The 23820-nt window shown below is 48.0% G+C and overlaps 1 protein-coding gene across 2 annotated transcripts in view; it reads right to left on the bottom strand.

Moving 5' to 3' along the window:
* Nucleotides 1-23820, bottom strand: part of Txnrd2 (thioredoxin reductase 2) — a 53781-nt gene that overhangs the window by 26780 nt on the left and 3181 nt on the right. For both annotated transcript variants that reach the window (XM_048452305.3, XM_048452306.3), the window contains exons 2-8: nucleotides 23514-23579; nucleotides 17001-17057; nucleotides 15776-15920; nucleotides 15191-15265; nucleotides 13167-13245; nucleotides 12153-12215; nucleotides 8433-8503 (exon numbers count right to left, since the gene is read on the bottom strand). In XM_048452305.3, coding sequence (XP_048308262.2) covers nucleotides 8433-8503; nucleotides 12153-12215; nucleotides 13167-13245; nucleotides 15191-15265; nucleotides 15776-15920; nucleotides 17001-17057; nucleotides 23514-23579 — 556 coding nt within the window. The remainder of the gene's footprint in view (nucleotides 1-8432; nucleotides 8504-12152; nucleotides 12216-13166; nucleotides 13246-15190; nucleotides 15266-15775; nucleotides 15921-17000; nucleotides 17058-23513; nucleotides 23580-23820) is intronic.

Genomic DNA, 23820 nt, shown 5'->3' with positions numbered 1-23820 from the left:
TGTTTCCAGCAGAGACATTTTCCAAAATATAAAACCTAACACTTTTTGGATTTGATGTATATAGTGAGAGGTCTGAGCCATTTAAGATATGAAACTCTGAGTTACTTAAGAAGCAAACGGAATTAAGCTGCTTCAATCACCCTGCCTCACCTGTAGGATGGATGGTGAAGGTCTGTGAGCTCTAACAAGCAGTAACTTTGTTCTCAGCTCCTTGAAGAGCATGCTGGACCCAGCCCCCACCTTCCAACAAGCAGTGGAGACCCAGCCTAGAGGGGCAACACCAGTATAGTCCTTCTGTTGGTGTCTGGGCCTCTCTACTTATCTCAAGCTCCCTTCAGACTCTCCCCAGGCCAGCTGTAACCTCAACCCCCATTTCTAGGCCCTCCTACCACATTGCTGAGTACGAAGCAAACAGTCTCCAGAATCAGATTCTTCTGTTTCTGCAGTCCACGTGTGCCTTCCCGCCTCCCACAAAGCAGGCTGGGTGTGGGTGATGGGTGGGCGGGCAGCCAGGGATCGCCATCTGCTCCAGCAGAGACCACGAGCACTGTGGACCTCCTGAGGTGGCCCCACCACAGAAGGTGGAGAGCCATTTCCCAGGTGCCCCCAGCCCTCAGGCCACCAACCCCAAATTGCCAACTCCAAAGCACACACAGGGAAGGCAGACACCCACAGGCAGGCACATTCCTGGGGGTGGAGGAGTTTTGAGTGCACACACAGAAATCTCTACAAAAGCTCACATCTTGCTTGAATGGACAGTGACCTTGGGCCACTTGTTTTATGAGTCCTGGTGACAGTAGCATTGGTTTTCACTCCACCTCTTCCTCTAACTGACCAATTAATGGAAACATTTATTCTTTCAAAGATGAACAAAAGAAGTCAGAGGACTGAAGTTCTTTCTAGGAATGGCCATGCCTGCCTGTAATCCCAGCACTTTGGAAGTGGAGGTAGGAAGAGCAACTTGAGCCATAAAGGGAGTTTGAAGCCAGCCTGGACCCTTGAAAACAGAAAGGGAGGAGGAGGAGACTGGAACAAAAGCAGATCCTGAGTCAGTTCCCAGAGGTGGAGACTTCCACTGAGGTGGAGACTTCTACTGACCACACTCACCCAGGACCAGCTACAAAGGTGCAATGACCAGTGCAGCTGCAGCCAACCGCAAGGGATGGCAGTGCTGGTGCTGGCAGGCTGGAAGAAGGTTTGGAAGCTCAAGAGTTAACACTGTATTTAAAGATCCTGGGGTCAGATCTTTGTCCGCTCAACCAGAAGTGGCCATCCTATACTCTGGTAGCCTTGAACCTAATCTCTCTCTGTCTCTCTCTCTCTCTGTGTATGTGTGCGATCTCTGTGCCTTTTAATGTGCCAACATTCTCCATGGATGCATGACTACCATGAGATTAGTTTAATCACAGGGTGGCTTGCTTGTCAGAACTGAAAGGGAGGAGGAAGCAGAAACAAGGGCATTAACACAGACCTGTGAAGCTAGGCTTACAGGGCGCTCAGTCTGCCTCTCAGCTGGCAGGACCCTAATCCTCTCTCCAGGAGGCACACCCACACAAGTGACAGTCTCATAGGAGCCCCTGGTTCCTCGGTAGTACTGCCAGTCCAGGAAGTGCCAATCAACACTGCAGAGCCACAGACTCTCCAGGAAAGCAGCCCCAGAGAGGAGACACCACAAATCCTCTCTCCTAGTGGAGCTGGTTCCAGATTTGCCTGGACCTGCCAGTACCACCCAAACCTCTGGGGTCTACCCCTGGGCCAAGCCCTGAGTAGTGGGAGCTACCCAAGGTCCTGGCCCCACACAGGCAAATAAGCAGAAAAGCTGAGAATCAAGCCCCAAGCTGACAGTCACTCTCCCTTCTGCCTCACCAGAGTGCCACATGAAATAGAGGCAGAAGCTGGGCAGAAACTGAGAATATTATGCAGCCATGGCTCTAACTAAGTGGCTCTTCTAAGATAAAAATGTACCTTTCTAACTCCTGTGCTTAGAACGGGAGAAAAATGATCATAGTACCCTGGGCAGCTTCCCAATTTAGTGAGGGTCAGACCAAAGTTGCTTCCATGACCAACTCGGAAGGCGGCATTAAATCAGCCAGTATAAAATTCTCTAGCCCAGTATGCTGCAGTCACAGCGCTCAGCAAAGTGAGGTGGGGCTGTCATGACACTGAGACTGGCTTCAGTTGCACAGCAGGCTGCAGACTAGCCTGCACTAGAGACCCTATCTCTTAACGCAAAAACACTCTCAGCTCCACAGTGCCCAGAGACAGAAAGCCTCAGGTTGGCACGGGGACATGGGAGTAGATCGTCATGGGCTGGCCTCAGTCACCACCATTTCCAGGGCTAGTGTGGTTGGTGTGTAGCCAGGACGGTTTGAATGGACTAGCAGCAGAGGGAGAGATTACCCCCCAAACTCTGTAAGCCTTTGGGGACCAGACACAGTGCGAAGGGAGAGCAGGAACAAGCAGGTTGTAATTGTTACCTGAACACAGCAACTCAGCTCCTGGGGCTCAGGCCCAGTGTGGGAGAAGCTGTGGAGCCAGCTGCTCACCCACTGTGGCCTCCTCACCATGCTGGGTGTGCCAGTTCAAGAACCAGAAACAGTGAGCCTGGCAACAGCACCCACTGATCAGCCTGCTGCGGGTGAGGGGATGTGGAAGAGAATGCCTGTGGGAGGTTTGGGTATCTAGAAGTCCAGAAAGGAGAGGTCAGAAATGCTGGGCCAAGTTAATTGTGGGTCAGGCTTGAGAATCTGTGGGGCACAGAGGTTCTCTGGAGATACGGGGGTACAGGGAGACAGTCTGAGCTGCAGGGTTAGAGGCAGGGCCAGCTCTTGCCACTCCCTCGTCCCTACACACCTGGTTCAAGCTACCTGTGATCTGTAAGTGAATCCCAGTGCCAAGTCCCATATCCCTAAAGCAGGGTTAATGAGCAAGTTCACTTTTCTCACCTACATCCTTCACTGTCAGGGCCTTGCTGTATCAATGGGACAGTTTTTCCACAGGGCACCAGTCACCTTCCTCACTGGCAGTGGGTGCCTGCCCACAGTGGCCAATATCTCACTCCCTACTTTTCCCAAAGGAGCCCTGCACTCTGGTCTCCCTCCCTACCTCATCTCTTCTCCAGCCTGTCCTAGATTTTGGCAAAGAACAACATAATAGGCAACCAGATCCAGCATATACCGGTGGTTGGGTGGCCAAGAGTGGGCAGATGCCAACTTGCTGTCTTACCCTGGGCCTCATACTGCCCAGCTTCAGTCCCTCTAAGACAGGACAAGGAGTCTAAGACAACATTTGCAGGCTCGGGGGTTCTTTCTATGAAGTTGCTAAGACCCTGGGTTCTAGCCAGGTGCTCCATCTACTACAGCTGACAGGTGTGACCTCTCCTGGCCAGCATCCAGCTGCTGGGTAAAGGGTGTCACTTAACCATGTCTTCTATGGACAGGGCTCAGACATAAGCGCCTCATCTCTGCCATCTGGCCAGCCCTGGGCTCTCTGAGACCCAGATGTCATCCAAGGAGGAAAGAGGTCCCTCCGTTGATGCCCAGGGGCAAAGGCAGTGGGAGGTAACCCTGGAAGCCCAGACAGCTATAGTTACCACGCTGAGCTCAACCCACCTCACAGGTGAGTGGCAGGCGTTCATCACCACACCCCACATACACAGACTAGAAAATAAGCCCTGGCTGCTGCCTGTGCCCAGGTAGATAGAGGAAGGAAAGCTCTGAAATTCTGCTGATCCTACCGAGGTTCTGGGGTCCTTCCTCAACAAATGCCAGCCAGCAGACAGTGCCCACTGCAGGCCCAGGCCCAGAGGTGCCATGTACCCTTGGCTGCTGACCTGGCCTCCTGGATGAACCATGTCAAAGTGTCACCGGCTCCGGGAGGCACCCTGGGGCCATAGGGACAGCCCTGGGTTCCATATTAATTTCAGCTCCATTTTAAAGGGGAGTTAAAATAAACACAGGGAATATTTATAAGGCAAATAAATCTAGCAGAAACAGCCCCTCCAAGTGTGAGCAGGGCCTCCCCCTCTGCCCCAGCCCAAGCTGATAAAATACAGAAATGCTACTGTAGACCCTCCAGGCTTATTTTGACTGCACGGAGGAATGTAACATGTAAACACTGCCTCCCCTGCCGCACTGTTACAACTTGCATTAACAGCCTGGACAAAGCCGCATTTTCACAGAAGCATCGTACAGGGATATATCTCCAGCTTAATTTTTTTTAAAAAAAACCATTTCCTCACATAAATCATGTTCAGAACTAAACGGGTGACTGATGCACCACAAACACTTTTTTTCTTAAACAATAACATACCTAGATTCCATCTACACGAAGGAGCTTAAAAAAAAAAAAACCCTAAATGTTTTTTTTCTGGAGAAAATAAATACTGCCGTTTTGTTCCTGACTAAACTATCTGAGGGCCATATCTTTTCAGCTGAGCCAGCTTCCCCCAGCACACAGTCACAGCGGAGAGGTCCCACTTCTGGACTACCAGGGTTGGGCTTGGAGGGTGCTTTCTTGCTGGGCTGCACTACATGCATAGCATTGGGTCGGCTTACCAGAAATGGGTCTGACCAGAACTCAGAAAATTATGACCTTTAGAGAGAGGCCAGAACAATGGCTTGAACCCAGAAAGGAGCCTCATTCTAGACTAGAAATGGAGAGTAGGCCGGCGTCCAGGGCCACTGCAGCTCCGGTGCTGCTCATGCTGGGTCCAGCACAAAGAGCATTATGGGAAGACAGGAGAGGAAGAACCACCCAAAGAAGTCAGGGTGCAGGAAAACAGAGGGGGAGTGAAGCAGGCTTAGTCGCAACACCCAGCAGCAGCACTGCTTACAGACAGGCAGCAGGGGCCACAGGTAAGCCAGCGAGCACCGCAGCAGCCCAGCTCCACAGACAAAGGCAACCAAGCCTAAGACATAAGAAAACACCCAGTCAGAGGCAACTAAAAACCAGAGCAAACCAAAGACCAAGCTGGGGTGGGGCAGGCCCTTCTGAACTGTAATAAATCTAAAAGTCATTAAGAGCAAAGAGAGGTCTAGGTTACATCTAAAAGAGAAAGAAACCATTTGCACTCTATAAGTTATGAAGAATCTTTATGGTATACAACACGGGGCCATCTCTGATACTTGAACGGGCTGGAAGATAAGGAAGAGATGAGGGGTGGGAGACCCAACCAAATACGGGCCAGAGTCCACAAGGATGATCCCCACACGGATACTCTGAATTTGAGAGGAGGCTGTAAATACAAGAAAAGATGATCCATGGAATCCGAATGTGTTCACTCTAGCAGTCAGTCAAAGCTAGACCAGCAGACAAGGGGCTGGAGCTCAGCAGGGCAGTGCTCTGGGTACAAAGCCCTGGGAAAGTCCAGATCCCCCACGCCTAGAAATAATTATGGCATAAAAGAAAATGATAATTGTCCTGACATAGAAATAAAAACCTTGGGTGGGAATTGATCAGTGGTAGGGAACTGATCATTTGGCTAGAATGTGTAAGGGCCTGCATGTGAGCTCCAGCGCCACAAAAGATAAAAAAAAAAAAAAGAGCAAGGATTTGAGAGATGGGGCAGTGGCACTACACACCTGGAAGCTGAGGCAGTAGACTCACAAGGTTGAGGTCGCCCTGGGCTGTATGGAAGTTCCAGACCAGCGGGACTACAAGGTGAGACTGTCTCAAAAACCTAAAGAAATGAGTAAATGTTTGAAAAAAGCAGAAGACAAAAGGCAGGAGCTGGAGAGAGGGTTCGGTGGCTTAAAGTACTTGTTGTTCTTGACCCCAGCACTCATAGGGTGGCTTATAATCACCCATAACTCCAGTTCCAGGAGATCTGATACCCTATTCTAACTTCCATGGGTACTAGGCATGTATGAGCTATACATATATACATGTAGACCAAACATTCATAGACATAAAATATTTTTATAATTTACTATAATTTTGGGTGCTTGTACATCTATGTGAGGGTGTCAGAAGCCCTGGAACTGGAGTTATAGACAGATGTGAACTGCCATGTGGGTGCTGGCAACCAAACCCAGATTCACTGGAAGACTAGCCAGTTCTTCAACTGATGAACAATCTCCCAGTCCCTAATTTTTAAAATAATAATAATAATAAAAGACAAAAGGCAAATCACAGTTTGGTAATCCAGCGGAAGTCATCATGAATCAGTATGAACTCATCCTCAGTGTGAGGGAGGGGCTTTAGACAGCCGCAACTGCAGTCACACGTGGGAACGGGAAGACAGCCAATCCATTCTGTGTCTTACAAAAAAAAAAAAAAAAAAAAAAAAGCAGACAATGCCCATGTTATGGGGATGAGGGAGAAGCAGGCAGCAGAGCATTAGGGACAGGATGCAGCTAGCCTGTCAGCAAAGGCTGCAAGCCCTTGGACCCAGCTCTTCTGCTTCTAGAAAAGACGTCCTTATAGATCTCATACTGTCAAGATCACTGTTGGTCAAATGTGCAGGGGCAGCAACCCTGGACCCTGGTGTACCACCACTGGGAACACAGTATTGGGCTATTGAAGGTAGTCTGATCAGCACAATAAGCCAACAATTCCAATGCCAAGTAGATGCTCAAGAGAATGGAAAGCAGGATTCAGACACCCATGGACCACCTTCCCAGCAATGCAGTTCACACTGCCCATCCATGGCGGAGCAAATCAACAAACCGTGAGATGCTGGTGCATGATGATCAGCTGTAAAAAGGAGGAGGGGTCAGAAAGATGGCTCCATGAGTAAAGGCACAAGCTGTTGAGGCTGACGGCTTGTGCATGGACACACACACACACACATACACACACACACACACACATACACACACACACACATACACACACACACATACACACACACACATACACACACATACACACACACACACATACACACACACACATACACACACACACACACACACACACACATAAATAAATAAAGCAAGAAAAAGCTAAGTTTTTGTTTGTTTGCTTAAGGAAGAAGCAGCCAGGCATGATGAAGCATGCCTGTAATTCCAGAACCCAGTTTGCAGAAGTTCCAAGATCATCTTGCCTACATAATGAATACAAAGCCAGACTAATAATATGAGCCCTGTCTCAAAAGAGAGAGGCTCAGCCAGTGAGATGGCTCAGCAGGTAAAGGTGCTAACTACCAAGCTTAACAACCTGATCTTGACCTCTGGAACCTACAGGATGGAAGAAGAAAATCAACTCCTGTAAGTTGTCCTCTGACCTCCACACGCACATTCTGGCATCTGTGCAGCCGCACACCAAACAAACAGTGTGGGCCTGATGGAATGGCTCAGTGGTAAAAGCACTTGCTGTGTCTAATCTGAAGAACCCATATAAAGGTGGATGGAGACAACCAAATCCAAAATCACCCTTTGACTGCCACGTGTGCACTGTGGCACACACGTGTACATGCATGCACATGCGTATATGCACACACACACATACACACAAAGATACCTACATGTAATAACAAGTAAGTTTTTATTTATTTAAAGGATCTTGACAGCCAGGCAGTGGTGGTACACACCTTTAATCTCAGTATGTGGAAGGCAGAGGCAGGTGGATCTCTGTGAATTCAAGACAGCCTGGCGTACTAAGTGAACTGTAGGACAACCAGGGCTACACAGAGAAACCCTGTCTCAAAACAACAGCAACAACAACAACGAGCTTGGAGCTGGGGCTATAGCTTCAAAGGTAGAGTGCTTGCCTGCCATTAGTGAAGCCCTAGGTTCAATTCCAAACACCAGGGCTTTAGAGGTAGGATTTGCATCCACTGAAATAAGTCTAGTGCATGCATACATACATGTCACATCCTCATACCTGTGCAGATGCTCCAACATGCTCACAATATACACCTGCATATATGCATATATTTACACACATACATATGTGTACACATGCACACACACTCTCACACCTGTCAACCACTGGGGTACTTTTTTCCACTAGTATTTACTAGAGAAGGCACAAAGCAGTGAAGTTATCAGCCAAGCCTCTGTCGCCCTCTTGTGGCCACTCTGGTTCCTGCAAGCAGGAAGCCTGCACCACACTGCGTCCAGTATTGGAGGATGGATCAGCTCTGGGCACGTGTGCCTTGCACACACTGCTGTTCTCACCTTCACACCTGGCCATAGCGTGGAACATGCTCAATGCACAAAGCAGACAGGAGAGATGATCAAGAGGGACACAGTAGGGTCTGCTGCACTATGAGTTCAGGGGACGCTGCTGACAACCACTGTCCTGTGTAACAGCTGACTTGGTCTCTGTAACACTCATCACCTTCAAGACAGCCACGGGACACAGAGTGCCAGCAGTCCTGCAAAGCAGTCTACAAAGGGCTATCTTTCCTTCTTTTAGAGGATGATCCCATGGCTCCAGTAGGAGCAGAAAGTGGATACACCGGCATAACATACCCCAGGCCTTACGTTTTCCCAGGGGATTCCTTCAGCCAGAAGATATCGTCACTTGTGATTCCATATTCCAGGGCTCCTTTTATCTACGGAGGAAAGAGATCCATGTGACCAGACTGCCATTGGCATGTCCCTGGGGCTTCTGAAAAAGCAACCCTCATTCTACAGAAACAACTCAATCCCATGAGGGGAGCTTCCCTGCCTTCTATCCATATCTTCAGGTTGCATCTCTGTGGGGATGGGAGATAACCCCATGCACACTCCCCAAGCATGTCACCCCTATCCAGAAAGGCAGGAGGGGCAACTCCATCCTATTCACATTGATGCAGATCCAAGACAGAGGCATGCAGAAAGCAGTATGGACTGAAGGCTCCCACAGACATGCAGACTGAGGTATAGACAGAAGAATCATATGAACATGCAGACTGCAGTATAGACTGAAGAATGATATGGACATGCAGACTGCAGTATAGACTGAAGGCTCCCACAGACATGCAGATTGCAGTATAGACTGAAGGATCCCACAGACATGCAGTATGAACTGAAGGATCCCACAGACTTGCAGACTGCAGTATAGACAGAAGGCTCCCACAGACATGCAGACTGCAGTATAGACTGAAGGCTCACACAGACATGCAGACTGCAGTATAGACAGAAGGATCCCACAGACATGCAGACTGTAGTATAGACTGAAGGCTCCCACAGACATGCAGACTGCAGTATAGACAGAAGGATCCCACAGACATGCAGACTGCAGTATAGACTGAAGGATCCCACAGACATGCAGACTGCAGTATAGACTGAAGGCTCCCACAGACATGCAGACTGCAGTATAGACTGAAGGATCCCACAGACATGCAGACTGCAGTATAGACTGAAGGATCCCACAGACATGCAGACTGCAGTATAGACTGAAGGCTCCCACAGACATGCAGATTGCAGTATAGACTGAAGGCTCCCACAGACATGCAGACTGCAGTATAGACTGAAGGATCCCACAGACATGCAGACTGCAGTATAGACTGAAGGATCCCACAGACATGCAGACTGCAGTATAGACTGAAGGCTCCCACAGACATGCAGACTGCAGTATAGACTGAAGGCTCCCACAGACATGCAGACTGCAGTATAGACAGAAGGCTCCCACAGACATGCAGACTGCAGTATAGACTGAAGGCTCCCACAGACATGCAGACTGCAGTATAGACAGAAGGATCCCACAGACATGCAGACTGCAGTATAGACTGAAGGCTCCCACAGACATGCAGACTGCAGTATAGACAGAAGGATCCCACAGACATGCAGACTGCAGTATAGACTGAAGGCTCCCACAGATATGCAGACTGCAGTATAGACAGAAGGATCCCACAGACATGCAGACTGCAGTATAGACTGAAGGCTCCCACAGACATGCAGATTGCAGTATAGACTGAAGGATCCCACAGACATGCAGACTGCAGTATAGACAGAAGGATCCCACAGACATGCAGACTGCAGTATAGACTGAAGGCTCCCACAGACATGCAGACTGCAGTATAGACTGAAGGCTCCCACAGACATGCAGACTGCAGTATAGACTGAAGGATCCCACAGACATGCAGACTGCAGTATAGACAGAAGGATCCCACAGACATGCAGACTGCAGTATAGACTGAAGGATCCCACAGACATGCAGACTGCAGTATAGACAGAAGGATCCCACAGACATGCAGACTGCAGTATAGACTGAAGGCTCCCACAGACATGCAGACTGCAGTATAGACAGAAGGATCCCACAGACATGCAGACTGCAGTATAGACAGAAGGATCCCACAGACATGCAGACTGCAGTATAGACAGAAGGATCCCACAGACATGCAGACTGCAGTATAGACTGAAGGCTCCCACAGACATGCAGACTGCAGTATAGACTGAAGGCTCCCACAGACATGCAGACTGCAGTATAGACAGAAGGATCCCACAGACATGCAGACTGCAGTATAGACTGAAGGCTCCCACAGACATGCAGACTGCAGTATAGACTGAAGGCTCCCACAGACATGCAGACTGCAGTATAGACTGAAGGATCCCACAGACATACAGACTGCAGTATGAACTGAAGGCTCCTACAGGCATGCAGAGATTTCATGGTTCCTGGTTTTAAAGGAAACCTCTGCAGTCCTTAGCTGACACTAAGCTAATTAAGTAGACTCCAGTGGCCACACACGACAAAAAAGAAATGCTTCACAAAACCAGCTCCAAGAAGTGCCCCCTGCAATGAGAAAATCCCTGTGGGTGTTGCCATATAAGTTATTTGAAATACTCTGCTTTCACCAAAAGACCTGAGCTATGTGAGAGCACAGAAACTGGCTTTCAGAGACAGCTGCAGGGAGCAGATACGGTGTGGCCTCTGGAAAACAAGCTGGTGGTCTCTCAAAAGGGTAAGTCAAATGATCATGTGATCTAACTTCCACTATTTTTGGTTTGGTTTAGTTTTGGTTTTTTGAGACAGGTTTTCTCTGTGTTCCAGAGCCCTGGCTGTTCTGGAACTCGCTTTGTAGACTAGGTTGGCCTCAAACCCATAGAGATTCACCTACCTCTGCCTCCAGAGTTTAGGGATCAAATGCTTGCACCACCATGCCCAGCTCAGCTCTAACTTCCATTCTTAATAAAGACCCAAGGGAAGCAATAATAAACTCCATAAAAAACTTTTACACCAGGCAGTGGTGGCACACACCTTTAATCCCAGCACTCAGGAGGCAGAGGCAGACAGATCTCTGTGAGTTTGAGGTCAGCCTTGTCTATGTAGTGAGTTCCAGGACAGGCTCCAAAGCTACAGAAAAACCCTGTTTCAAAAAGCCAAAACAAAACAAAAAACTCCCCAGAAACCCCTTTACATGGATGTTTATAGCATATCATGGTTTGGAACAGCTAAAAAAAAAAAAAAGGAAGCAACTGAGATATTAATAGACAGGTAGGTAAACAAAAGGTGGTGTTTGCACAAGATGGAATGTTACTCAGCCTTCAAAAGGAGGATCTGATACATCTATGAGTAAACACTGAGCACAGTTGCTGGGGAAATGAGCCATCATTTCATATATCATACACACATCATATCCTTGCTGAGACACCTGAATCTAGAAACCAGGGGAGCTGCGGCAAGGCATCAACTGGGAATTTTGAAAAGGATCTGGAGATGGAGGGGTATAGGAGAGGGCAACTGAATGTACTAAAACCCATTGTGCCTCACAAAGAGAATTTTGGTAAGTGAATTCTACTTCAAACTTTTAGTGTGGGAGAGAGAAAGAGGAAGGTGAAGAATAAGACTGAAGTCCTGAAGGCCTGGCATTTTGAAGTTAAAGAGAAAAGCAATTGACAATGGGGGCTTGGAAGAAGGAACACAGGGTCAGGTGTAATGTCAAACACTCGAGTCACAGGGACCAGGTATGACATCACAACTACTCTGGAGGCTGACATGGAGGGTCACTGGAACCTAGGTGTTCAAATCCAGCCTGGACAACACAATTAGACACTAAGGGGAAGAAGAGGGAGGACACTGGGATGAAGGGAGACAGGCCCCTGGAGGCTGCAGTGTGGAGTGACCCTGAGACATTGCCATTAGGCGGGGTGGGGGAAGGGGTGGAACCTGAAGATCCATTTCAGCAGGATAGATTCTGGGAGGCCTGAAAATGGGACAGGAAAATCGCAGTGGGATAGGGTAGAGGGCCCAGGCAAGGGTCACAGCAGGCCACTCACTTGTGTGGGGTACCTCGGCCGCCCTCCTGTAGCGATGACTATGTGATCAGCTGAAAGCAGCGTCTGAGGATAAACAGAGAACCGTGGGTCAAACAGTGCGTGTTCAGCTGCCAACAGGCACGAATGCCTGCGGGTGGCTGGGCAGTGGTTCCTGCGTTCCCTACTGTGCAGTGGGGGTGCTCTGCCTATATCACTAAGTCTCACAGAACAGGGGTCTCACAATGTCCTCTGAACAGGAGGGCCAGGCAGGAGGGGCAGTGAGGTGTTCCAGCTCCAAGCACTTCACAGTGCAGAAGGCCTTTGCAAACACTATGCCTCTTCAGAGCCCCACAAACACTGTAGGAAGGGAGCGATTCTCATCTTTGTCATCACCCCAAGCTGCAGGACAGCCAGCCATGACATCTGAGTTACTTAACAAGGGGAATGTGTAGCTGAAGACTGATCTAACTCACGCTAGGTCAACTAGGTAATGCCACTGAGCTACATCCCCAGCTCTGTTTGAACTGTTTGTGTGTGTGTGTGTGCATGTGTCTCTGTGTGTGCATGTATCTGTGTGCATGCATGTGTCTCTGTGTATATGTGTTTCTGTGTGTTCATGTTTCTGTGTATGTGTATGTGTGTGCATATGTGTGTATGTATCTGTGTGTGCATGTGTCTGTTTGAGTGTGCATGTCTGTATGTGTGTGTGTACATGTGTCTGTGTATGTAATAATTTGTGTGTGAATGTGTCTGTGTGCTCAGGAATGCATGTGTTGCATGCATATGTGTCTGTGTGTGCGTGTATGTGTGTCTGTGTTGGGGAGACATGGTCCCACTATTCAGCTCAGGGCTGGTCTGGGACTCAAGATCCTGCTTCTGCCTCCCTAGTGCTGGGATCTCAGGCTGTGACCTGTGCAACAGCTCTGAAGAAGTGTGACCTCAAAGGCAGCTGTTAACACCAGAACCTGGCCCAGACCTACAAAGCTGGGATCTGGGGCCAGAGGAGCCGTAAGAGGCAGGCCAATGGACACTTACCGTCTTCCCACCTTTATCAACACCGCAAACTGTGTGCTTGTCGACAAAGCTGGCTTTGACGTTAAAGTACTTGACTTTCCTGAAATATAAAAGTAAGATTTTATTTCATTTTTGAGATAAGGTCCCATGTGTTCTAGGCTAGCTTCAAATTCACACTCCTGGTTAGGGTTTCTATTGCTGCGGAAACACATGACCAAATGCAACTTCTGAAGGAAAGGTCTGCTCTGCTTATCCGTCACATCACTGTTCCTCACTGCAGGAAGTCAGGACAGAACTCAGACAGGGCGAGACCCTGGAGGCAGGGCTGATGCACTAGCTGTGGATGGTGCTGACTACTGGCTTGCTCAGCTTGCTCTCTTTTCTTGGTTTTGGTTTTCGAGACTGGGTTTCTCTATGTGGTTCTGGAACTCACCATGTAGACCAGGCTGGCCTCACAGACATGCCTGCCTCTGCCTCCTGAGTGCTGAGATAAAAGGTGCCACCACACCCTGCTCTTCAGTGGGCATTCTTATAGAACCTAAGGTCACTAACTCTCAACGGCACCACTTACAAAGGTCTGGGCCCTCCCTCATCAATCACTAATTAAGAAAACGTCCTACAGGCCTGCCTACAGCCTGATCTTACGGAGACATTTTCTCAATTGAGGCTCCCTCCTCTCAGATGACTCTAACTTGTGTCAAATTGACATAAAACCAGCCAGCACATGCACTATGTAGCCAAGGATGACTTTGAACTCCTGATATTCCTGCCTCCACCTCCACAGTGCCGGTAAACCCAGGATTACAGGCACCACCACACCTGTCTCTAAGATTCAGGCTCTTTAAACATTTCCTCTGCAGATTCAGCCTCTAGTGCTGGTCAGAGAGACAGTGCCATGTGGACCCCTAGGAGGAAGACTCTAGAACTTGGCACCATGCACATGAAAAATAAGTAAACACATGCAAAGATTTTTTTTAAATAAAAGAACAAAAAGGAAGCAAGACCTGACTCAGGCCAGCTGCCTGTAGCCCTAGTGGGACAAGTGTGAGTGAGAACCACACTGGAAAACAAGAATCCCTTGCTTGTCACTCTGCTTCCCTGAGACGTGGCGGCCACAGATGCCATGACTGGCACCATCCTGAGAGCCCTAAACTGTGACTAGCAGGGGAAGGACTCAGGGAAGTTCCATGGGGAACTGAAGTGTCTACCATATGTGTGTCACCTGTGCACCTAAAAGCACCAGGAGGCCAAGAGAGCTGGCACTGTGAGGCTGTGGTATGGTGGGGCGGGTATTTGGTGAGCAGAGTGACCTGTCCTCCCGTCTGAAAGGCCCCATGGTAGCAGTAACTATCCGTGTCCAGGTGCCTCTCCCTCACCTTCTTCACTCACCCCGACAATCAAGGAACAGCCTTACAACACAGACACATGATATCCCTGCAGCACTGGAGAGATGGCTCAGTGGTTAGGAGCACTGGCTACTTTCCAGAGGAGGGGGTTTGAGGCCCAGCACTCATGGTGGCTCACAACCATCTGTAACTCCAGTTCCCAGGGTCCCAACACCCTTTTCTGACCTCTGGAGGCAACAAATATACAAGCGATGCACAGATACACAGGTAGGCGTGCGCACGCATGCACACACACACACACACACACATAGAACTGTAAACACCCCCCTGCCCCTCCTGATCCGCTGCCACCTGACTTAGGGCTCACCAGGCTCTATCCTCCAAACTGTGGAGGACCACATCCTGCACGGGGCCCATCAGTCCAGTCACATCCACAGGCTCAGGCCTGAGGCCTCTGTTGCCTGTTTCACCCTGCCCCCCGGCTCCAGCCATCCAGCTAGCCTGTCATTTCCTCAGTCCCAGGCCTCTCAGGCACCCCCTACTTCCCTGCGCTGAGGCCCAAGGACCCTCACGTTATCACTGCCAGGGGCTGTGCTGCAGAGTGCAGACGTTCTCAGGTACAGAGTGACTGTAAGGGTCAGGACGGTGGTCCTCCGAGGGCCACATCACAGGGCCACTGAGGCCTGGGGGTTTCAGTACCTGTCCTGAAGCTGGACTCTGTGACCCCAGTTCAAGGACTTCACATGGTTTTGCACAGCTTCTGCCATTTTCTTCCTGTTGACACACAAAAAACCCCATGAGATCCACAGCAGCAGAGATGGCTGCAGAGTTCATTCAGGCAGTGAAAGAAAACTCAGGAATCCTGGGAAACAGAGGTGTGGTTATTTTACTTTCTGTTATTTTTGGAGGGGGCCAGAGTTTTGCTAAGTAAGTCAGGCTAGCTTCAAACTTAAGATCCTCGTGTGTCAGCCTCCTGAGTCCTGGACTACAGGTGCACACCGCCACACCCGGTTTGCGGGTGTGTTTAAAAGGCTGGAGCCTGACACTCCCCATCTGGGGTTTCCCTGCCTCTGACTAGGGTTTGGGGATACAGAATACTGGGCTCTCTCTACCTGGGGAATTTAACATGTTCTTCCTCCAATGACCACCAAAAGTGTCTGAAGAGTGCCAACTATCTCAGCTGTCCCCCCCCCCCCCCGCAACCAAAACTAGAGCTGCTCCCTGGGATAAGTGGCGGACAGAAAATCTCCCTTTCAAGGGGACCCCACAGCAAGGGTTCCTCACCAGTTGTGCTGGATGGGCTGAGCTACCTCCCAGCCATAGTGGTGAGCATCTTTGACCATGGCCCCCAGCAGTGCGGCCTGATGCATCAGCTTCTTAGGTATGCAACCCACATTGACACAGGTGCCACCGAGGCCCCATTTAGTACCTGGAATAGCAGAAAAAGCATGTATGTGTATGTACACATGTGTAGCTGGAGGTTTTTCTGTGTCCTGCCCAGTCCCAAAGCCACTTATAAAATAATCACTCAAGGGTTTAATATTAATTATAATTGTCTAGCTGATGGCTCAGGTTTATTACTGACTAGCTCTTATATTTAAATTAACCCATTTCTATTAAACAATATATTGCCACGTGGCCCGTGGCATACCAGTGATGCTCTGGCTTCCTACTCCTCCAGTGGCTGCTGGTGTCTCCCCCAACTCTGCCTTCTTTTTCCCTGCCTAGCTATATTCTGCCCTGCCACAGACCAAAATAGCTTTATTCATCAACCAATAAAAGCAACACATATTCACAGCATGCAGAAGGATATCCTACATCACGTGTGTGTGCAAGTGTGTGGGCATGTGTGTGTGTGTACATGTCTATGTATGTGTGCTGCAGGGGACACGCACATGTGGTCTTTACACATACCAGGGAGGTGTTCAGTCACAGAATCACCCAAGCCCTGGTAGGAGTGGATTTGACTTTCCATGTAGGGGAATACAAGAGGCTTCTATTCTACAGGCTCAGAATGTCTTAAAGGGGTTGCTATTTTGTGACTTGAACTTGACCCAGTGAAGCCTTCCCATATGGATTTGTTCCATATATATATATATATACATATATGTATATATATACTCAGTCATTTTAAAAAATTTGAACATTTTATTTATTATTTTTGTGAATATGGTGTTTTATGTACATATATGTGTGCAAACTGCATGGGTACAGTGCTCATAGACACCATAAAAGGGTGTCAGATCCCCTAGGACTGGAGTTAGAGCTGGTTATGAGCCACCAGGGGTGTAGTGGGAACCAAACCTCAGTGCTCTGGAAAAGCAGCCAGTGCTCTTGACCATTGATCCATTACTCCAATAGCACTCGTCAGTCATTTTTAAAATAACAATTTGATAGAAATTGCTGTACGTTGAGCAGCACACTCCAGGGAGATTGTGGGCAGAAGAGACTGAATGACTCAGTGTAAGCTGAATGTGAGCTGTGTCCCTACCCTGTTCCTGTCACCTACCTTGGGGAGAGGGCTCCACATAGTCAGCCACTGCCACCTTCCTTCCCAGCTGAGCAGCTGAAACGACAGAGACATCTGCAGGTGAGCAGAGCAGGAAACTGGCATGGAGCCTCCCGTGAGGCCCAGGAGGAGGCAGGGGTCCAGGCCAACACCTGAACACAGATGCCAAGGGTGACCTGTTCCTTCCCCTTCTCCACACAGCTTTCACCTGCCCTTCCTGGTACCCACTCAGCTTGCTGCCTGCAGGCAGGAGCCCTACAGCTTCTTTGCAGACTGCAGCCTTCACACCACCCCTGAGGCCATGCTAGGATGGGTGCCTCCTGCCAGAGTTCCTGCTTCCACCTACTGTAGGCTTGGGTGTTCAGTGTAAGCCCAGTCCCTGCCTACTCAGCCTCACTAGCCACCGACAGAATGGCCGTGACAGACAAGTAACACATGTCAACTAGAGAGGAGCTGGGGAACTGGAGCAGTATAAAGAGGAGGGAAGGCCTGAGACACACTGTATTATGTGTGATGATATCATCATGAATATAGATGACATCACAGTCGGTAAAAGAAGCAAAAGATCACAGATGACCCCATTGCTATCACGTGTTAAGAACCAGTAAAACAGGAAGTAGATGGTGATTACAAGGGTCAGGGCAGGGAGGAGAAGGGATGAAGGCATGGAGAGGCGATTGTGAATGAGGATGCAGTACCCAGGGGGAGAAAAAAGTTCTAAACCCGTGGCTGCAGTTATGCAACCCTGCGAATACACCAAACCCTGAATAACTCACTTTACAGGAGTGGACAATGAATATGTCATATATCACAATTATACAGTGTTAAAAAAGGAGACTCGTGGGGATAAATAAGGCAAAAGATGTGCTGGTTGATTTTTGTCACTTTGACACAAGCTAACGTCATCTGGGTAGCAGAACCTCAACTGAGAAAATGCTTCCATCAGACTGGCCAGGCTGTGGGATATTTCTTGATTAATGATTGTGGAGGATCCGATCCACTGTGGCCAAGCCACCCATAGCCAGGTGGCCCCAGGGTGTATAAAGAAGCAAACTGAGCAAACCTCGGGAGCAGCACCCCTCCATGGCCTCTGCTTCAGGTCCTGCCTCCAGGTCCCTGTCTTGAGCTCCTGCCCTGAGTTTTCTTAACTATGGACTGTACTATACAAGTGTAAGCCAAATAAAAAAACCCTTTCTCTCCTTTTCCTTTTTTGTTTGTTTGGTTTTGTATTTTAAGACAGGGTTTCTCTGTGTTTGCTTAAGGTTCCGATTCTTTACTACAGTGTTAGAATCCTGGTGCACCCTTCCCATGTGCAGTAACTCAGTCTTCTCAATGTTTATTTTCATAACAAGGTTTTCACTGACTTCTACCACTCTACCAAGGCCTGCAGCTCATTTGGACTTTCAGCAAATAGTGCTGTATTGCTGGTGAAACACAGGTCTATCTGGGAGGAAACCTCATTTCAAAGGAGGAAACTATTTCAGAAATCAAGAAGCAGATAGGGAAGCCAGGGTTGCATTCCAGGCATTAGGAAAGGTTTGGTCAGCAAGAGACATAACAACAACAGAATTACAAATTATAGGCATATGAGACACCTGTCTTGAGCTGCCTTCTTTACAACTCTGAAACCTGGACGATGAAACGCCCCTCAGAACAGCAGCTGAACGTGTTTGAGATGGCATGACTCAGGAGGATTCTAGGTGTCACATGAAGAGACAGGCTGTGCAACCATGACAGTAAGAAACATCTCCATCTACAGAGGGAGTGAACTACAGGATACTGATGTGGGATTCCTCTCTGTATGCAATGAATATGTTCTATTACCATTGGTTAATAAAGAAGCTGCTTCAGCCAATGGCTTAGCAGAGTGAAGCCAGGCGGGAAATGTGAACAGAGATCTATAGAAAGAGTAGATGGAGTCAAGGAGATGCCACATAGCTGCCTAGGAGGCAGATGCCATGTGGCAGTTCAAGAAACAAGAGGTAACAAACCACGAGCTTCGTGGCAAAATATAAATTAGTAAAAATGAATTAATTTAAGATGTAAGAGCTAGCTAGAAATATGCCTGAGTCATTGCTCAAAGAGTGTTGTAATTAATATAGTTTCTGTGTGATTATTTGGGTCTGGGCAGCCGGGAAATAAATAAGCAGTCTCTGTTTGGCCATGTTATGAGAATGAATGATGGTAGATACCCAAAGATAGCACTGCTTGGAGGAGGGCATGAGATAAAGCAAAGAGGAAGGCCCAAATAACACTGGATGGATGGCATAAAGGAAAACTGTGGAACCTTGGGTATGACAATAACACAAGCATCTAGAACTGCCCAGGACAGGAACAACTGGAGAACTGCCATAAACGGGCTGCCCATGCATGCTTAAGCATTGCTGGGGCATAAATGATGATGATGATGATAGTGGTGGTGGTGATGTTTCTCTGTGTAGCCTGGCTGTTCGAAAACTCACTCTGTAGACCAGGCTGGCTTTGAACTCAGACTTCCTTGCCTCTGCTTCTCGAGTGCTGGGATTAAAGGTATGTGACACCACTTCTGGATCCCAAGTATCTTTCGATCAGAATGTTTTATCATAGCAATAGAAAGCAAACTAGAAACAGAAACAAGTATCCAGATTGTGAGCTACTGCTGTGAAAACCTGACCATGTTGTAGGGGATTGTGGGAATGTTTGAAACTTCAAGCTGGAAAGTCACTGAATGTCAAATGAGAGCTTAAATGGCTGCCCTGTGGGAGCTTGGAAGATACGAATGTGAGGAGAAATGCAGAAAGTGGAGGCCTGTCTTATAATGTTTCAGAAGGGAGTTTGAGAGTCCCTCAAAGACTATCAGGTTGTTAATGTGATATATCTGAATTAAGACTCCATGGCTCTGGATCACTTGGAGATGAAGAATCAGATGTGACTAAGAAGGGACCAGCACTGCTGAAGTGAAACCTTTGCTTTACTAGGACAGTCGATGCTGGTCCGCTGGAGCTGAGAAATCGGCTAGGAGACCAGCAAAAATCTTCCAGAAGTGTTTCCTATGGAACAACATTCAGAAACTGTGGTGGGAAGGAGCCAAGAATCCATCTCAAGCTGGCAGCCAATCTTGGCAATGTATAAGGGTACGGGGGACTGAAGGAGTCATGGAGAGAAGTTAAATGCTGCACCATGTGGCGGAGTCAGTCTCTTAAGGGAGGGATATCATGAGGCCACCGGTGAGGGCGCAGCCTCAGTTGTCGTGAATACCTTAGCAAACTGGAGATGCCATGACCAACGGGATGACCGCCAAGGACAGCAGCAGGGTGGAGTGGAGCTGACCTAAGACTACAAGAAGACCTATGGGTGCTGTGGAGGGCGGATCTGGAGAGGTGGAGCTGCCCTTTAGAGTGAGCCCCAGACCTTGAACAAAGAACTACAGAATTTGATTTACTCTGCTGGATGTTGGTTCTGCTTTGATCTAATTGTAACTGTGTCCAGGTTCTTTCCTCTTGGAATAATAAATACATAATTTTTTTTACACGAGCCCATAGTTAAGAGACTTTGAACTTTTAAAGAGATATTGGAGTTTTAAAGAGACCTTGGGCTTTTCAAGTATTGACATTTTTAAAAACTGTGGAGCTTTTAAAGTTGTGTTAATTTTTATATTGTGATACTAACATGAAATCATGGAGATAACAGGAAAGTTTATGGTTTAATATCTTTGTGTGTCAGAATGACAAGGGGTCAATTATGCTGGTTGGTTTTGTCGGCAAGAGTCATCTGGGAAGAGGAAATCTCAACTGAGAAATGCCTCCATCAAACTGGCCTGTAGGCAAGTCTGTGAGGTATTTTTTTCATTCGTAGTTGATGTAGAAGGATCAACCCCACTGTGGACAGTACCGTCCTTAGTTAGATGGTCTTGTGTATAAGAAATGTAGCTGAGCATACCAGGGGGAGCCAGTAAGCAGCATTCCTCAATGGCCTCTGCACTAGCTGCAACCTCCAGGTTCCTACCTAGAACCCCTGCCCAGTTCCCTCAGTGATGGACTGTAAAGTACAAGCCAAATAAATCTTTCCTCCCCAAGTGGCTTTTGGTTAGAGTTCCAACACAGCAGTAGGAAACAAACCAGAAGACTCACACACTCAAAACTGTAAAGCAGGCAATGAGGTACACACCTGTAACCCCAGCACTTCAGAGGCATAGGCAGAAGGATTCAGAATCTGAGGTCAGCCTGAGCTACATAATAGGATTCTGTCTCAAAAAATTACTTACTTTTAATTTTACTTATTTATTTGGTTTTCTGAGACAAAGTCTCTCCATTATGTATCTCTGGATACCCTGAAACTCACTATGTAGACTAGTCTGGTCTCCAATTCACAGAGATCAAACTGTCCCTACTTCCAAAATGCTGGGATTAAAGGAATACACCACCACACCTGGCAAATTTTTTTTAATTGATTTAGTGTGTGTGTGTGTGTGTATGCATGTGCAGCACATGCACGCAGATTTCCATGGAGACCAGAAGATTTTGGGTCCCTTGTAACTGGAGTTACAGGCAGTTGTGAGCCTACTAACATAGCTGCTGGGAACCAAACTCAGGTTCTCTGCCATAGCAAGTGCACTTGGGAAGCTGAGGAAAAAGGATGAGGAGTTCAAGGCCAGATTCACTATATAGCAAGTTCCAGTCCATCCAGGGCCCCATTGGAAGCTGTCTCACACAAAGCAAGGGGAAAGGAAGCTGGGAATAGTAATGGGCTGAACTGTATCCTCCCTGCTAAAATTCTCATGTCAGTCACAACCCTCAGTACCAAGGAGTATGCTGTTTGGAGGAACTGCCATGGTCTGTGGGAGCTGGACATCGTAATAGCCTGAACTGTGTTGTTGGGGAATATTATTTTCAGGTGTATGATTTTTGTTTATGCTGCATTTGCTTAACTCTGTTAAACTGTTACTGTGCCTGTCTAAAACACCTGATGGTCCTCATAGATGAACGGCCAGTAGCAAGACAGGAGCAAGGATAGGTGGGGCTGACAGACAGAGAGGATAATATAGAAGGAGACCTGAGAATGAAGAAAAAGAGCAACAAGAGAACAAGAAGAGGAGGACATGAGGGGTCAACCGCCCAGCTACACAGCAAGCTACGAAGAGAGAAGTAAAGAAAGGTATACAGAAATAGAGAGAGATAAAAGCTCAGAGGCAAAAGGTAGTCTGGTTAATTTAGGTTAAGAAAAGCCTACAAAAAAGAAACCATGCTAAGGCTGGACATTCATAACTAAGAGTAAGCCTCTGTGTGTGATTTATTTGGGATCTGGGTGGTGGGCCAGTCAAAAGTCAAAAGAGTAAAACACCACACAACACTGTCTCTACTCTCACACACCCAGATCCATGTGAGAGTCAGAGCCTTCAGTACCAGGGACTATGACTATATTTGGAGATAAAGTTAAACTAGGTCACAGGGTGGTCCCTTGTAGTGTTCTGTAAGGAGAGATTAGGGTACAGATACAGGGGATCAACATGAAGATATGAAATGACCGATCTATCAGCCAAGGGCAGAAGACAGAAGGAGCCAGCCCTGCTGACGCTTTGCTGGCACCCAGAGCTGTGAGTACAAGGCCGTAGTTATGCAGCCCACACAGACTGTGCAGAGGCATCAGGGACAGCCACCATCCTCGTCATGGTCCAGGGTTCCCAGATACACCCACCTGTCAGACTGCTCACTTGATTTTTGATTTAACTATCTACTTTGAAGCAGGGTCTCACTGTTCCCCAAGCTGATCTCAAGCTCCTAGACTCAAGTGATCCTCCTGCCTCAGGCTCTTGAGCAGCTAGAACCACGGCGAGTCATGACCAAACCCAGCCTTAAGCTATTCACTTTATTTGTTCATTTATTTATTTTGGTTTTTTTGAGATAGGGTTTCTCTGTGGCTTTGGAGCCTGTCCTGGAACTAGCTCTTGTAGACCAGGTTGGCCTCGAACTACAGAGATCCACCTGCCTCTGACTCCCGAGGCCGTGATTAAAGGCGTGCGCCACCACCGCCCGGCAAGTTACCCACTTTAAATCTGTACTGGCTTATTGTCTGTCACTTATATCTCATTAAAGTGAGATTCCACCTCAGAAACAAAAGCAAAAATATGGGGCTGGAGAGATGTCAAGAGGGCAGACTGCTCCTGCAGTTGATCTGAGTTCAGTTCCTGACACTCATGTCAGAAAGCTCAACACTACTGCTAACTCCAGCTCCAGGGGATCTGGTGCCCTCTTCTAGACTCTGCAAGAACCTGCATTCATAATCACATATCCCTATACAGAGACATACACATTTAATTTAAAAATAACTTAAAATAATAAATTTAAAAATAATAAAAATAAATTTAAGACAAAAATGAGGACAGAACCATCCCATTCTCAGGAGAGACCAGAAACAGGATCTCTGTGGATTCTGATTTAGAGGAGACATTGTTCCACAGCATTTACTTCCGGATATACGGCCTATCTTCACAGTGCCCCAACACTGCAGACAGGACACAAATTACAAAATACATACCTTCCTTGGCACAAGCCAGGCCACCAGATCCCCCACCAATCACTAAGAGATCGAAGCTCTGCTGCCCTGCCGAGGAGAAACAGAAGGTAAGAAGGTGCCGAGCCAGCCGACCTTATTCTCTGAAGGGCCAGAAGCTCTGTAGAGTTCGATGTGGTACAAAGCTTATCAGGACGGGGAACCCTGTCCTGGGGCAGTTGGGGTGACCACACTGTCTGCAGAAATCAGAAACCAGCGTGTGGAGAGGCTGGCTGTCAGCGTGTGGAGAGGCTGGCTGTCAGGGGATGCAACCATCTTTGCAGAGAATCTC

The sequence above is a fragment of the Myodes glareolus genome, chromosome 2 (genome assembly GCF_982192425.1).
Source record: "Myodes glareolus chromosome 2, mMyoGla1.1, whole genome shotgun sequence".
NCBI lineage: Eukaryota > Metazoa > Chordata > Mammalia > Rodentia > Cricetidae > Myodes > Myodes glareolus.
This window is presented reverse-complemented; position numbering and strand designations above follow the sequence as displayed.